Below are 15,329 nucleotides of genomic sequence, written 5' to 3'. Positions count from 1 at the left end.
GCTGGGACATCATCGACCACTCTTTACAGCCCGTACCTAGCTCCAAGCGACTTTCACCTATTCCCGCATTTGAAGGACACCTAGGAGGTCGCCGCTTCGCTTCAGACGAGGAGGTGGAACGTCTTCGTGACAACGTGGTTGAACATGCAAGGACAGGATTTTTACCAGGAGAAAATCTTCAAACATCCCACGATGCGGTAAGGGCCTCAACCGGTATCAAGATTATGTCGAAAAATAACCTAATGTATGTACTATCTGCTGATTGTACTGGTTATATGAAATAATATATACACATTTCACTGCAGGCTTTGTAACTTTACTTTCTGAGCAGCCCTCGTAGCTCCAGAAAGCTGTATACAAGAATTAGCAGTAAGCTTATTTTCCTTAAGAGCAGCCTCTGTCTCCAATATTCTTGAAACATTTGTGAGATAAATAGTTTAAATGTGGAACAAAGTATTTATTGCGTCGGTTTCTAATTACTGTTTAGAACTTGCTTATTTTTTATTCATCTTCACGCTGTCTTGAACAAAATACTGAGAGCATTTGAATATTTAGACACATACATTTCGAATGCTAAGAAGGGTATCGATGAATATTTTTCATATATTTTATGCGTGTAACATACTGTTACTACTACGAGTGTAACAGAAAGCAGGGAAACGGCATACGTGAGAATGGGGTAGTTAAAAGAAATGTAAATAAAATTACGAAAACATTGGGGTCTTAATTCGCAAGGAAACTGGTTTTGGAACAAAATAAAGTGTGGTATATGACGTATTCCAAAGAAATCAGATTTAGAAGGTGTGATCAAAAAATACGTTTTTTTTATTTTTTTATTTTTTTATTTTTTTTAGCAGCACTTGCTGACGCTACAACCATTTGATATAATTTATCCGATAGCCTGATCCCTTGACACAGGCAGCGTCAAGTTGGAACACGTTCTGACTTGTCAATGTGTGCCCAGAGAGTTGTGTTTATCGTGTCTGTCGCGCATCATGGATTTCGAACAACGTGTGTGCATTAAGTTCTGTTTCAAGTTGCAAAAAAAGTGCCAAAAAAACTCATGAAATGTTGAAATTTGTGTATACCGATAATGTTGTAACTCTAAAGACTGTTTACAAGTGGTTTGAGCTATTTGAAAGCGTAAATGAGTCGATAGAAGACGAGAAACGTTTGAGACGTCTATTAATCTCAAAAACAGAACAAAACGTGCAAAAAGTGACACAAAAAACTATTCGAGTGTTCTTTAAAACAAGTGAATAACTATTGGAGAGCTTAATATCCCGTACGGGTCCGTACAAAGCATTTTAACCACTGATTTGGAAATAAGAGGAGTGAGTGCGAAATTCGTGCCCCGACCTTTGACTGACGAACAAGAGTTTTTGACCGAAAAAAATATTCCTATCTGTCCACATCCACCGTACTCTCCAGATATAGCATGACACGACTTCCGGCTCTTCCCAAAAATTAAAACTGTGCATGAACAAAAGCATTTGGACTTCATTCCTGACATTGAGAAGGCCACGACAGAGCAGTTGAACGCCCTTCCGAAAGAAGTCTTCCAGAAATGCTTTCAGTCATGGATTCAACGTTGGGATACGTACACTCATGTCCAAAGTGACTGTCGCATATCTATAACTGCCTTCTTGTAAGAATATAATTTGATAATGATTTTGCAGGGTACTTTTAATACTGATACTATGTGTATAATCGGGAAATGTATATTTGTAGTAAATTTCATAGGAAAAGAATCATAAATACGAAAATCAAAATGAGAAAACAAAATGATGTTAAATGGACAAAGAAGTTTTATTTTCGTTTTATTGTTCTCATTTACTGCTCTTTTGACATGAAATTTACCACGTACTTGTCTTTGCCAATTATACAGATACTAACATTATAAGAAATACCAGGCAAATTTGTTATCAAATTATATTCCTACAACATATTTATAGACATGCGACAATAATTTTGGACATGAGTGTACATTGTTGGACAAGGACGGTACTTTGAAGGAGATTAAATCGAATTCCATGTAAGCTTATTACTTTGTTTCCAATAAAAATTTTCACCGTATTTTTTGATCACACCTCGTATTTCATCCAGCAGTACTAGTAGCAGGGACAGAGAAAGCGTATATAGTATGTTACAAAACTATGGACAACCTAGAATAAAGATTGGAAATCCTAGAACCACGTCCAATAAACAATTTACATATATATGTGTTACACAAAGTACAAACCTCCCCGAAAAAGTCAAAAAAGATAACGTAGCTGAATTCTTACCTCTTGCAGCAGCAGGGTTTAATCCCGGTGGGATCATCCCCAACATCATGGGGTTCATGTATTGTGGAACTCCAACATTTGGACGAAAGTTTGGACCAGGAACATTCATTTTTGAGCGCGCTGGGAATCCAGCAGGAGCAGGTGGCGGAATAGTAGATCCCATTTGATTCTGACTACGATCCATATTCATTCCATATTGGAAGTTGTTGTGTCCTCCCTTAACAATAGGTCGACCTATCAACAGAAGCATTCATTATGACATGGCTAACACTGAAATATAATCTTAGCATATTATAACACGATTATTTATCATCAATGGTTGTTCGCACTTTTTCTTCTTCTAGATTATTATACACACACTATAATTTTAGGCCAAGGACGAAGGGTGAATAATGCTTTTATATACACAAGCGAGTTGGCCTGAATGTATAGTATATCTCTAGATGTAATAAACCCAACTTTTTAGACGATTTTAATGGCAAAATAAACTTAACCCTACATAAAATATTACACACTTTGAAAATATTATACTATGGAAGGAATACTTACCAATTTAAAGTTCTTTAAGATTTAAATTCCAATTGTTATCGCACCTTCTTCTGGTGGTTGCAGCTTCGTATTCTGTACTCTGACGATGTACTCAAGACAGATTTGAGTACTCCATGGAAGTGTAGTGAAAATATATTAATAATAGATTTAAATTGTTAATAAGATTGAACCATAACAAGACGTATTATCACTATTTCCTATATACAAATTATTCAGTTTAACGTCCCACTATTATGTCCTTTCGGCTAAGGAAGACGTGGATTTTGAGTTTAACATCCCTTTCAGCAGCGAGGTTATATGAGACGGACGATGATTAAAGTAACTGTATGATGATGGAATAATTGGTCGAATGAGAAAGTGGGAGGAAACGAGAATATCCCGAGAAAACCCACAGACAATGTTGTACACCACAAACTTACTTCACCAGGAATTGGTCCAGGAACCCCACACAACAAACGTAAGCACTCTACCACTAAACTACCGCGTCCCATTTCTTACATACGTCTGATCTTGACACGTCATGGAACGGTACGATACGATTGAAGAATAATGCCGATAGTATAGTCCGGAGTAGTATGCAATGTTTTTTTTATTTATTTATTTTATTTTTTTTTTTTTTTAAGTTTAAAAAGCTAAGCTGGGATTATATCGCTTGTATGAAACTGTTTTAATACTGAAATTTTCGTACCGTTTTCAGGTCAATAAGGTACCTTGGCCATTAATATCTTAACTACCTCTCTGATGCGAACAATTTGTATAAAACTTATAATTTTGAATAAAACTTGTATGATTACAGTATGTAGGTTGCTCACATTACTAACTTGAAGAACAAATGCATTCGCGAAACATTTTAGTGCTTCTGGAAAGCAGGTGAAACGGACATGGACCTGAGAAATCGAAGCAACTTGCCTAAAATACAGAAGATTTTGTACTTTATAGTAAGAATGTCAAATTGGCGTCTCTTGTGAGCGACTATTAATTCCTTACAATGCTCAAAATTCTCCAAGTTGAAGTTATGATTTTACGGATATAATAAATAAGGGAGTTTTTCTTATAGTTGTTTCCAAAGAATTTCTCTCTGAGAAACACATAGCTGATAAATAACAAGCCAAAATTTAAAGTTGTAAGTGTACATGTATCAGCTGGCCCCAGCAAGAGGAATAAAATAATTTAGGCCTATAATGCTAAATGTATTATTATTGTGGGTATAGAAAACATATGATATGTATTTGAGATTTAAAAAAAAATCACTATTACACATTACTTTCATAATACTAGACTGGTACATTTTTGTTAAGATTAACAATTACTAACCTTCTTTTAATGTGCTCTGGAAATCCTTACCAGATGTTATTTGCCTGGAATGATTTCGGCAACCAATCCTATTGCCACTGACTCCTAGACACTAACTGAAGAACGTAGGCTTCATAGAGATTATTACATGTTACTTAATTTAGTTCTTTACAAAGATAACACCGTAATATCAGCAACCATTTTTTTTTTTTTTTCACTATCGGTGATCACTTATACACACACAAGTTCAAAACCTAGCTTTAAAATGTGTTAACTATCTTAGTTGATCTAATGTAGTGTCGAAAAACAGAATTTCACAGAAACTGGACAACGAATCCTTGAAGATTTGCAAAGAAGAAATCACCTTTCCTACATTTCTCGTATGCACAACTAGCTAACTGAAATGCCAGCTCTTCACAGAGAGAGAATAAGATAATGGGAAGTATTTGAACCCCTTTCCCCTTTGGGATACGGATCGGAGATGAATTTGGTCTTAAAAGATATCTGGAGTGTCACTATTCATCTCAGCGACCCCAATAATTATGGATTGGATACTAATATCAATCGTTTTCTACCATTTTTACATGCTCTTCCCATTCTTCTGACTCTCGTGCCGATGGAAGTTCAACTTAGATTTAAGACGACATCTACAGTGTCTTTATTCATCTTAATGACCCTGGTAACTATTGATTGGAAACTAATATCGATAGTTTTCGATTCTTTTTACATGCTACCCCCTTGTCAAAAACATGTTCGAAACCTGAGTTTGGTCAGGGTCTACTCTTGTCCCAAAAATCATAAATCGTGTAGCGGACTAAGAGCAGTGTAGCGAACACACTCATTTATCTTTCTATAGATATCGATTAAGTCAACTAGGTCTGTGTTAGCAGATTGGTAATTAATCAGAGTTTTAACATTCCTTTTCTGCACTGAGACTACAGAAGGTTGTTCGCTGTATATCCGATTATTTTCGATTCGGTGCTGTCACCTGGCAAATTATGCTTGGAACTATGGGTTTGCTGGCGGGAGCAGTTGTATTTGACCTTGTAGGTGCGTGTCATCAAATGGTGTCGAAAATCAACCGGTATTGTGTGAAACAGTGTCGAGAGAATGGGTCAACAATCGGAGCAACTACTGCCACAGCTATTATGGCCCGTTACACATAACAGGCTCCCCTTGCGAAACATTTACTCATGAAAATCAGCAGGAGAAGGGCTGCAAGCAAAGTGACACCCATAGTGCTAAGGGGGATCCGTCGATTAACGTGCCAAGAAAATCCCCCGACTCAACGTGAAATGGACCACAGATTAGGCCACATATTCTACCTCGCACCGTCAACTGTGAACAAAATAATTCGCACGCGCCTCAGGTTGAAATGTGTGCGGAAGGCCTGTGTAGACCACCTGCTACCGCGTCACATTGCTGAACGTAAGACGAATTGTATGAAAAGAACCTGGAGGTTTCCAAATGAAAGAAAGTTACGCAAGGTGGACTAAAACGTGAAGGTGAATGCAAGATACTTCCAAGAATCCATTCTGACACTCATCTAGCGGAGATACATCCCGCAATTGTATGGAATGGACGCGAACCACGTGATCCATATGGACACGGCTTCGAGTCACACCGCCAGAACATCACTATATTTTTATCAGGAAGTAGCACAGGAATTAGAAATTAGTTTCATTCCGTTTGAAGACATTCCTGTGAAAAGCTCAGATACCAATCCAATGGATTTTTGCGCATCTGGACTGTTGAAAGGACGTCTTCAACATCGCCGCACGCGCACTTTCGATCATCTATGGAAAGCTTGCAGAGAGGAGTGGGACAGAATTCCCATGCCTGTCCTGCACTGGAGCTTGCTGCAATGGAAACTGCGATGCCGTGTGATAGTTCGCAATGCTAGGAATTCAACAGAACATGATCGGGTGACGGCGTGGTATTTCTTAAAGTGAGTACCCGTCGAAAATGGTCGGATATAAAGCGAACAACCTTCTGTACTTAAAATGGGATTCGAACCACTGTTCGGCTTTCTATCAGAGGCAAACCCCCGCAAGTGTAGAAAGCAGGATCACAAAACCCAAATCACGCGCATTAGCCACTTGGCCAGGAAGTGCCACATGAAATACAAAAGCTTGATTTAGGAACAACAAAGTCTGCTTCTTTGACTGGCAAGAATTTTAACCCCAGTCTCACAATTGAAAGCAAAAACTAGCAATATGAATATTTTCTGTGCTTTTAACGCTTTTTTTTTTTTCTTAAGACTACACTAACTAATCAGCCGATGCCAATTATTTTCAGCGAGGCCAAACCACTGCGATTGCAACTGGTTGCCCGAAGAAACGTCTACAGTGGGAATCGAAAGATCATCATCATCTTGTAAAGTGGAAAACTTGATTCGAGTCTCAGTCAATCCAGTGATCAGTTTATTTGATGTGATTCAAAGTCTGTTCCACAGCTACAGATATTAACGGGAGTATAATGATTCACAGCCGATAGATGCTATTAGACACATCTGACAGTCCTGAGCCTTCAAACTGTGTGGATCGTAAAGCCTAGTGCATTAGTTTTGACGAGTGGGTATGTTCACTTTTTCTCTTAGAAAGTCTTCATAGATAAGCACACACCTTTCTAGACTATCCAATTTAGCAACATTTAGAAGTTCTTCAGAAAGCTGTCCGTGTATACGGAAACTATTTAATTGAAGTTTTAACTACTTCGTGATACAAGGAAGACTGCTCAAATTTGAGTTATAATGGCTCAAATATTTGTTGAAAGAAGAATGATGTTCAAGCTTCTTATAACGAGTCAAGATTGAGTGTTTCTCATCTTTTTCGTAAATCATTCAAGTATCGCTGCAAATAAACGCAAAATAACTATTTTATAACATTTTTTATATATATACAGGGTGGATCATTTATGTTGATACGATATTATAACTCAACCTAATAGACAAATCGTTGAAATTTTGTAAAATACAAATATCAGATGGGGGATATTAAGATATACTCTGTAATATCGCTAAGTTAACAGTGTTGCCAACCTCACCTTTTTTCAGATGACATTACATTGGTAACTACACATTTGAAATCTACAGGTCAAACGAACATTTACAATATAACATTTGTTGAAAAAATGAAATGAAATCTTTAAGTTTTAAATCCCATGGTTATGCCGGCTAGGCTAAAGGAGATGGTGATGATAAGAATTGAATGAAATGGTGGAATGAAGAAAGTGGGAGGATAGAACCAAGGACCCATGCACCAGAAATAAACACTACCACTGAGCGCAGGCGCTACGATGGCACCATTTGCAGGATCGTGGACGAACGATATCCACTTGTATGTGAATGTGTTGCGCGTGCAACCTCTGTCTTGTTTCCCTCATTGTTGTTCGCTTTCCTAGGGAAAAGAGAGGGGAAACTTACTCTCGGATTCTCCCTCGTATATGCTTGCTCTAACCGTCTCACTTGTACTATTACTATTGTAGAAGCCTGCAAAATTTGGATATTTTTCGATGTTTGTGATACTGCAACATCTTTAAAAATGAAATGAAATCTTTGAATTTTACGTCCCACGGTTATGCCGGTTAGGCTAAAGGAGACGGTGATGATGAGTAATGAATGAAATGGTGGAATGAAGAAAGTGGGAGAACCCCGAGAAAACCCACGCACACGGTGTTTGTCCACCACAAAGTTCACTTGGCGGGGGCTGGGATCGAACCCGGGACCCCAAGCACCAGAGGTGAACGCTCTATCACTGAGCCATCGCGGCCCCTGCAACATCTTTAGTTTGCAACACTGCATTAACAACTATGCTATTATGAAGTTTTGTCTGATAGATTTGAAATGTTTTAATAGCCTGACGTAGTTTCAATTGAAAACAAAGTTTTGTGCTGGATTTTCCAATACTGTTCATCTGGTTGTATTGCAGTGTATTTCAAACAACGCCCCCTATCGGTTTTCAGTTTTACGTCCCACGGTTAGGCCAGCTAGGCTGAAGGAAACTGATGATGAGAAATGAATGTAATGATGGAATGAATAAAGTGGGAGGATACGGAAGAAACCCGAGAAACAAAGTTTGTCCATCATAAAGCCCACTTGGTGCGAACTGTGATCGAACCAGGGACATCTCGCACCAGAAGTGAATGCTTTACCGCTGAGCCACCGTGATCCCTATCAGCATTTGCATGGTACGATATTTCTGCGTCTTGTATTTGTTAGTTTAAAAATTACAATCAAGATAAATGGTCCACCTTGTACATAATAATAAGTTGTATTCCAAATATCCGACAGTCTCTATAAAGGTAATTATCTGGCATACCTTGATGTTTCGGGAGCTGATGATCAGACTTCCAAGGACTAGTTGTTTGTTGCTGTCTCTGGATCTGTTGCAACGTCTGCTGTTGTTGTTGTGGCGTCTGCTGTTGTCCAAGATGTGGCGTTTGGGTTTGAGATTTTTGGTCTGGAGATAAGAAGAAAAATACAATAAATAAAGGTATGAAATATGACATCCCACGACAATGACTTCAACAAGCATAAAAAAAATACATTCCCTGAAGAAATATGTTATTCTGATCCTTTTCCTCTTTTATTAAGATCCTTACTATATATATATATATATATATATATATATATATATATGTATATCTGCCAACACTTTATTATTTGCCACTTTTTATGTTTTCCCAGCTATCACTTCGAAAGATTCTCGTCAACACACGCCAGGGTAAGATACTGATAAATGTTTAAAATAAAGTATTGATAAATACCAGCGTTAGTTGCTTGATTTCCATCAGCTCCAGTACTTCATTTTATACATTATTTCGAATCTTAAACTGCCTCACTTCTTTATATCCATTACCTTTATTGTAAGAATAATTGCAGTCTGCTAGTAACATGTATTTATCTCTCGCACACAAGGGCGCATCTACAAAGTTTTATTGGGGGAGAAGTCCATGGTTGAAAGGAGATAGCTCTGGTGCAGTCAAACTACAAGTATATTATTCAGAAAGAACTACGAAGCTTCTTTGGTGTTGGAATCCGCACCGAGTGGATATTTCCGTGGTGCATTTTTGCTCGTACATCAACCATTTCAAACTCATTACTTTTTGTATCGAACCACATACAATCAACTCATATATTCAGTCATTACCTCATTCGCTGAATATTCTCTTAGCACAAAAATCTCTAATCAATAATTCCTGTTAACTTATTAGTGTTACCTCAAAGTCCTACACTGTAACTACAAATATCTCTTCCACTTATCTTATATTTCATCTACATCCTAGATGCCTATCATCATAATACAGATTTCCTTTTTACAACTGCATGTGACATTCTAGTAGATACATACTACCTTGACATACGAGGTTAAGTAATAAATATTGCAATATTCTGGTACACAACATACCTGTATTTATACAGTATAATGAAAGCAGGTTAACACAAAGTAAACACTGGACTGTCTACAGCTACCTTCCTGCCAGTTTCTCAATTCAATGATGATACTACGTCTTGTGTTTAGAGGTAAGGACGTCAGTCACTGCTGTTTCCCCGTCTTGCCGGCTGGTGACGCATCGTGATTTCAGGAATTGCGCCATGGACGAAACAGGTGGTAATCCGAAGAGCAAGTTCAGGACTATATGCCGGCTTGCACTTTTGTAGCCAAGTGTGGTTTTGCGTTATCCTGTTGCAACAGGGCGCTTTTTCGGTTCACGAATGCAGGGAACCTCCACTCCAACTGTTCGGAATAAAGGTCGGCATTAACAGTACGACCATTAGGAACGAACTCGAAGTGAACTACCGCTTTGTAGTTCCACCACACATATACAGCAACACTTGTGCTCTAATAGCCTTGTTTAATGACCGGTTCTGGAAGTTGGCCCTGCTCAATCATAGTTTTTCCACATTCGAATTTTAAAGAAAAAGAAAGAAAGAAAAAAAACTACTTATCGTCGTATGTGACAATCAGTTTCAGGAAACGCACATCACTCGGATTTTGAGGTAATTGTAGGCACACATCCACTTTCCTCTAAGCCTGTGGTCAACTTACGTAGCACAACGCAGCAGCTCTGTTAATTACCGTGGGGGGGGGGGGGGGGAGACAAGCCGAATTAGTTCGACAATCGTCGTTTGGTGGTGGACAGATCCTCCTCATGACTTCTCTGTATCAAGTTACCCTGAGGCGGCTGGAGTTTAGCTGATCTTCGACATTTTTACAACGTGTATGAAATTTCTGGAACGAACGAGTTGCTGCACTGTGCTTCACTGCATCTTTCCCTTTCGCATGACAATTTTTTTGTAATTGCCGCAGCGTTATGCCTAAGTCCGAACTCATACAGTAAATAACAGTTCACTTTATCAGACGTTGAGTTCTCAACGTCACTGCCACTAACAACTAACAGAAAATACAGACAAATGGAATAAAATGAAATGCTTAAATGTTTTACGTTCCACTGTTATGCCGGCTAGGTTAAAGGAGATGATGAAGATGAGAAATGAAGAAAATAGGAGGAAAATTGAGAAGCTCGAGAAAACTCACACACATGGTGTAGGTCCACCACAAAACTCATCACTTGGCGCGAGCTGGGATCGAACCAAGAGCCCCATACACAAGAGATGAGCGCTCTACCACTGAGCCACCGCGGCCCACGATACAGATAATGTGGCGCCCTCCTTGTTAAAGAAAGAAAAAAAAAAGTCCACTTGTTACATTACTTCGACCTTATACTTCCAGTCGCTCACGACGTATACACCCCCATGCTATTTGGGTTGTAAAAATATTGCAAGATTTATAACTCACCTTTTATATTCTAGTACCTAACAACTATAAGGGAGTTCTTGTTTATAAATAAGCTTTATATCGACACCCGCTAGAACCAATACTGAAAATATTTAGAAGAGAGAAAAAGCTGTTCCTATTACATATACGGTGCGCGATTTAACGGAACAACCATGCTGAAAAATAATTCGCTTAATTTTACAAAATAAATAAATAAATAAATAAATAAAAAAAAAAAGATTTTGCCACAATTATTTCTAATTCGTTAGATATTCTTACGCTACAACAAAATAAGGACAAGGTTATAATTCGAAAGGGCGAAAACTTACCTGTAAACTTAGAATCAGTCTTGTTACCGTCGGCGTCCTTTTCTGCAGTCATTTTTCTTAACACCGACGTGGGAGTAAATGCCAAAGGAGGAGGGGAGTGTTTAGCAGGAGACATGTCGCCAACTTTACTACCGGTCGTTGTGGTTACTCCGGAAGTAGTTGTACTTGCAGAGCTTGAAGTATTTTGAGAACTAAACATACAAAAAGGAAAGCACAGTTTACATATTCATATTCTTCAAATTAATATTCCTAGTGTATATATCTCTACGGACCGTAATACGGCAAATTATGGATGCGTTAAAATATTAAATAATACTTTTGATAAAGTGGATAGTTTCAAATACCTAGGATCAATATTAACAGAGGAAAATCATAATCACGAAGAAATTAAATGTCGACTAAAAGCAGGGAATTCGTGTTACTATTCGGTTCAAAATCTCTTGTCATCGCGAATTCTGTCGAGGAATTTGAAGCTTAAAATATACAAAACGATAATCATGCCTGTTGTTCTGAATGGCTGCGAAACATGGTCACTTTCTCTGAGGGAAGAACATAGACTGAAAGTATCTGAGAACAAGATCCTGAGACGAATATTCGGACCCAAGAGGAACGGGAATGGGGAATGGCGGAAACTTTATAACGAGGAACTACATAATTTATATGGTTTACCCAACATTGTTAGGGTCGTCAAGTCTAGGAGGCTTAGGTGGGCGGGTCATGTAGCTAGAATGGAAGAAAGTAGAAACGCTTCCAAAGTCTTGACTGGAAGACCAATCGGAAAACGACCATTAGGAAGACCTAGGCGCAGATGGGAGGACAATATTAAGATGGATCTCGCAGAGATTGGAATACAAAGTAGAAACTGGATGCAGTTAGCTAAGGATAGAAGTCAATGGAGAGCTTTTGTGAACGCGGCATTGAACCTCCGGGTTCCATAGGCCATAAAGTTAGTTAGTTAGTTAGTGTATATATGTTTTGATGGAAATATTTTCATGTGATCTTTGCACAAAAGTGAACTAGAATTTTGGAATAACATATAAATCTGAATAATGCTGTACTCGAACCCCGATCTCACACTGACCGAACGTATCTTAACCATGAGCTACTAGCGATAAGACCAGTCTTGAACATTAACACAGAAGCTGAGCATCCGCTCGGCAGAAAGAAAATCGGAATTCGAGTCCCTGACCATAAAGGACATCGATATGATATTTCCGTGTTATTTCAATATTGCAACTAAGATTTGCAAGTATTAAATGTTAACAGAACTTAAAAATATTTACATGAATCAAAATTGGTTTGAAAATCTTACTTCCATATTCTTCAACGTGTAAATACGAGACGCGTTCGGAAAGTAACCTCTGATTGGTCACTGTGTGTGAAATAGTGGAGGCAGCACTACCATCTTTGCACAGACGTGAGCAGTAGATCAATCTGCATCCAGTCGTGGTAGAGTGAAGGTTGTCTGGTCACTAGTTCCACTTTTGTAGCGTCTCAAAATGTGTGCTGTAACAGAAAATCCCGCCAAGTACTAGGTGCGAGCTGTTACACGTTTTCTTACGGAAAAAACAATATTCGTCAACATCTATTCATTGGGAACTTTGTGAAGTGTATGAATCAAGTGTGATGAGTGAAGGAGTTGTTCGTGAATGGGTTCGTTCATTTAAAAGTGGACGAACACACATTCATGACGAAGAGAGGAGTGGCAAGCCATCACTTGCTACTAATGAACTTGTTCAGAAAATTCATGGAAAAGCGTGAAAATCGACGACGTTTCACAATCCCAGAGCTTTCTGATGAATTTCCACAAATTTCCAGGATCTCAGCGCTTTGGCGACGATGAGAAGTTGAAAGATGCGGTCACAGGCTGGCTCGAGGCAAAGGTGAGAGATTTTTATGCTAATGGAATTTCTAAGCTAGTGCAGAGATAAGGTAAGTGCTTGCGTGTTTATGGAAACTATGTTGAAACATAAAGCAAAGTAGTCGTCTTCAGATGTATATAACGAATTATTCTTCTTTACTTTTTATTTTTTTTTAAAAAAACCAATCGGAGGTTACTTTCCGAACGGCTTTCGTATATTTTAGTTTTAAATTTTACAATTTCTTCGGCCCTAAGATTTTAATTACGTCTGACGATGTATTTATCTATAATTTATAATCAGATCAACACTAAAAGATGCAAACAGTCATGCTTAAGAGAACAATGACAAAAGTAAAATAAAATTTGTTTGGATTTTCTTTTCTTCAGTAAGGAGATACACAAGACATACATTTATAGCTTAATACAAAATCGGAACTATACAAGAACCAGGTACCGAACCAGGAACTTTCACATAAAAGAAGAGCTTTTGCCATTTACACTTGATAAAATGGCATTCAATTGTCTGTAGCACCTTTTAACTTTAGACTATAAACAGGACATATTTACTAAGAACCACTCAATAAAACGATTACATATGCAATCTTTATATATCAACTGAGAAATATGGACCGATATCTAGGTGAAATTCCTTTTGAGATCCTTAGTTTTTTTTTTTTTTTTTTTTTCCTCAACCTTTCAATTACTAATGAATTTTCTGATGAGATTTATTCGATATTTGAGTAACTATAAAAAACGATATTTGGTACTACAATACAAGAACGAGTTGTTTCAAATTGAGACGATCAGACATGAGCCTCCCACAAAGATTCAAATACGCGCCTTTACAGGGAATCGAATTGGAGGTTCTTGCACCAAAGGAATATGCTAACCATTTGATCTAGCCACATTTCTACAAACTATTATATTGCAGGCAATTCTTGGAATTGTAGGGTACATGAAGAAATCAGAGGAACGATGTAAAAATCAAACGTCTTTCGATGTCTAATTTCTTGCAGTAAAAATTGTGTAAACTACTTAAAAAACCGGTTTTCTGTAATGTTTGGGGTCATTTTGTATCATTAGTTACCTAAGTATTTTTCGTAATGCGGACTATCATGGGGAGGACCTGGGCATTTAGTACCAACTTGTTAAGATTGAATATATCTCGCAGAAGAAACAAATTAGAAATTCTTACAAAAATCTAATGACTGAAGTGAAAGGTACACGGGATAAGACTATTTGCTACTTATTATACTGCCATCTAGGAGTGACACTTCTAATATATATATATATATATATTTACAAAAATAAAAATACTGTGGTGGGCACAAAGTACCCCCCCCCCCCATTGGTAGGACGAGGGTTAATTAATCTGATTATAGTTTCCTTACCGTTGCATTTCTTGTCGTTTACGGTAGTTCTCATTTTGTTCTTCGAGCTTCTTCTTGATCAAAGCAGCATGCATTATTTGTTGAGTATGTACAATAAGCTCCTGGGGTGATGGAACACGATGTGGCATGCCTACGGAAAAAAGTACATTAATCGTGGAAGAGAAATTACCTCCGCATTCACGTTTATTTTGCTGTTTTCTAAATACTTAAAATTATTTGACATTTTCATTTAAGGTTGGTTTAAAGGGAAAAGTTTTGCCGATAGATGTCACTGTAGTTTTTGTATTTCTCTTATGTATTTTTACCTTCCACCACAAAAATTTACGATTTCTCTTACAAATTTCAACCTAGAGACATCAAATTTTTGGAGAAGGAACTTCATAACTTATCGAAGGCAACAATCCGTTCCGATTTTTTATCTAGAATTTTTTCATTGTTAAAATTGATTGATTGTTGAAACAGATTTCCAAACCTTTAACAATGGACCTTTTTCAACAATGAAGAAAATCTAAATAAAAAATTGGCACGATTGTTGTCTTCGATAGGTTACGAAGTTCCTTCTCCAAAAATTTGATGTCTCTAGGTTGAAATTTGTAAGAGAAATCGTGAATTTTCGTGAAAGGCTAAAAAATACATGAGAGAGATACGAAGAATGTAGTGACATCTATCGGCAAAATTTGTCCCTTTACACCAACCTTAAGACAATTATGGAAATGAAACATTGAGATTATACTTTCAATACTGGGATGAGATAAGATCTGTGCCTTAAATCTAAATTCCTCGAAAGAGGAGGGAAAAAAAAATTCAAATTAAATAAATAAAATCAAAGACAATAATAATTT

General features: G+C 37.6%; 1 protein-coding gene across 9 annotated transcripts in view; it reads right to left on the bottom strand.

The window, feature by feature from the left end:
* Nucleotides 1–15,329, bottom strand: part of LOC145692808 (uncharacterized) — a 150,718-nt gene that overhangs the window by 37,396 nt on the left and 97,993 nt on the right. For all 9 annotated transcript variants that reach the window (XR_014132643.1, XR_014132644.1, XR_014132645.1 and 6 more), the window contains 4 exons: nt 14,488–14,617; nt 11,236–11,426; nt 8,447–8,587; nt 2,286–2,519 (listed from right to left, as the gene is read on the bottom strand). Coding sequence is in view for 6 of the 9 variants with exons in the window: in XM_081768300.1 (XP_081624426.1) it covers nt 2,286–2,519; nt 8,447–8,587; nt 11,236–11,426; nt 14,488–14,617 (696 nt within the window). In the remaining 3 variants the exon portion in view is untranslated. The remainder of the gene's footprint in view (nt 1–2,285; nt 2,520–8,446; nt 8,588–11,235; nt 11,427–14,487; nt 14,618–15,329) is intronic.

This window comes from Thermobia domestica, chromosome 8, assembly GCF_964235325.1.
Source record: "Thermobia domestica chromosome 8, izTheDome1.hap1.1, whole genome shotgun sequence".
Classification (NCBI taxonomy): domain Eukaryota; kingdom Metazoa; phylum Arthropoda; class Insecta; order Zygentoma; family Lepismatidae; genus Thermobia; species Thermobia domestica.
This window is presented reverse-complemented; position numbering and strand designations above follow the sequence as displayed.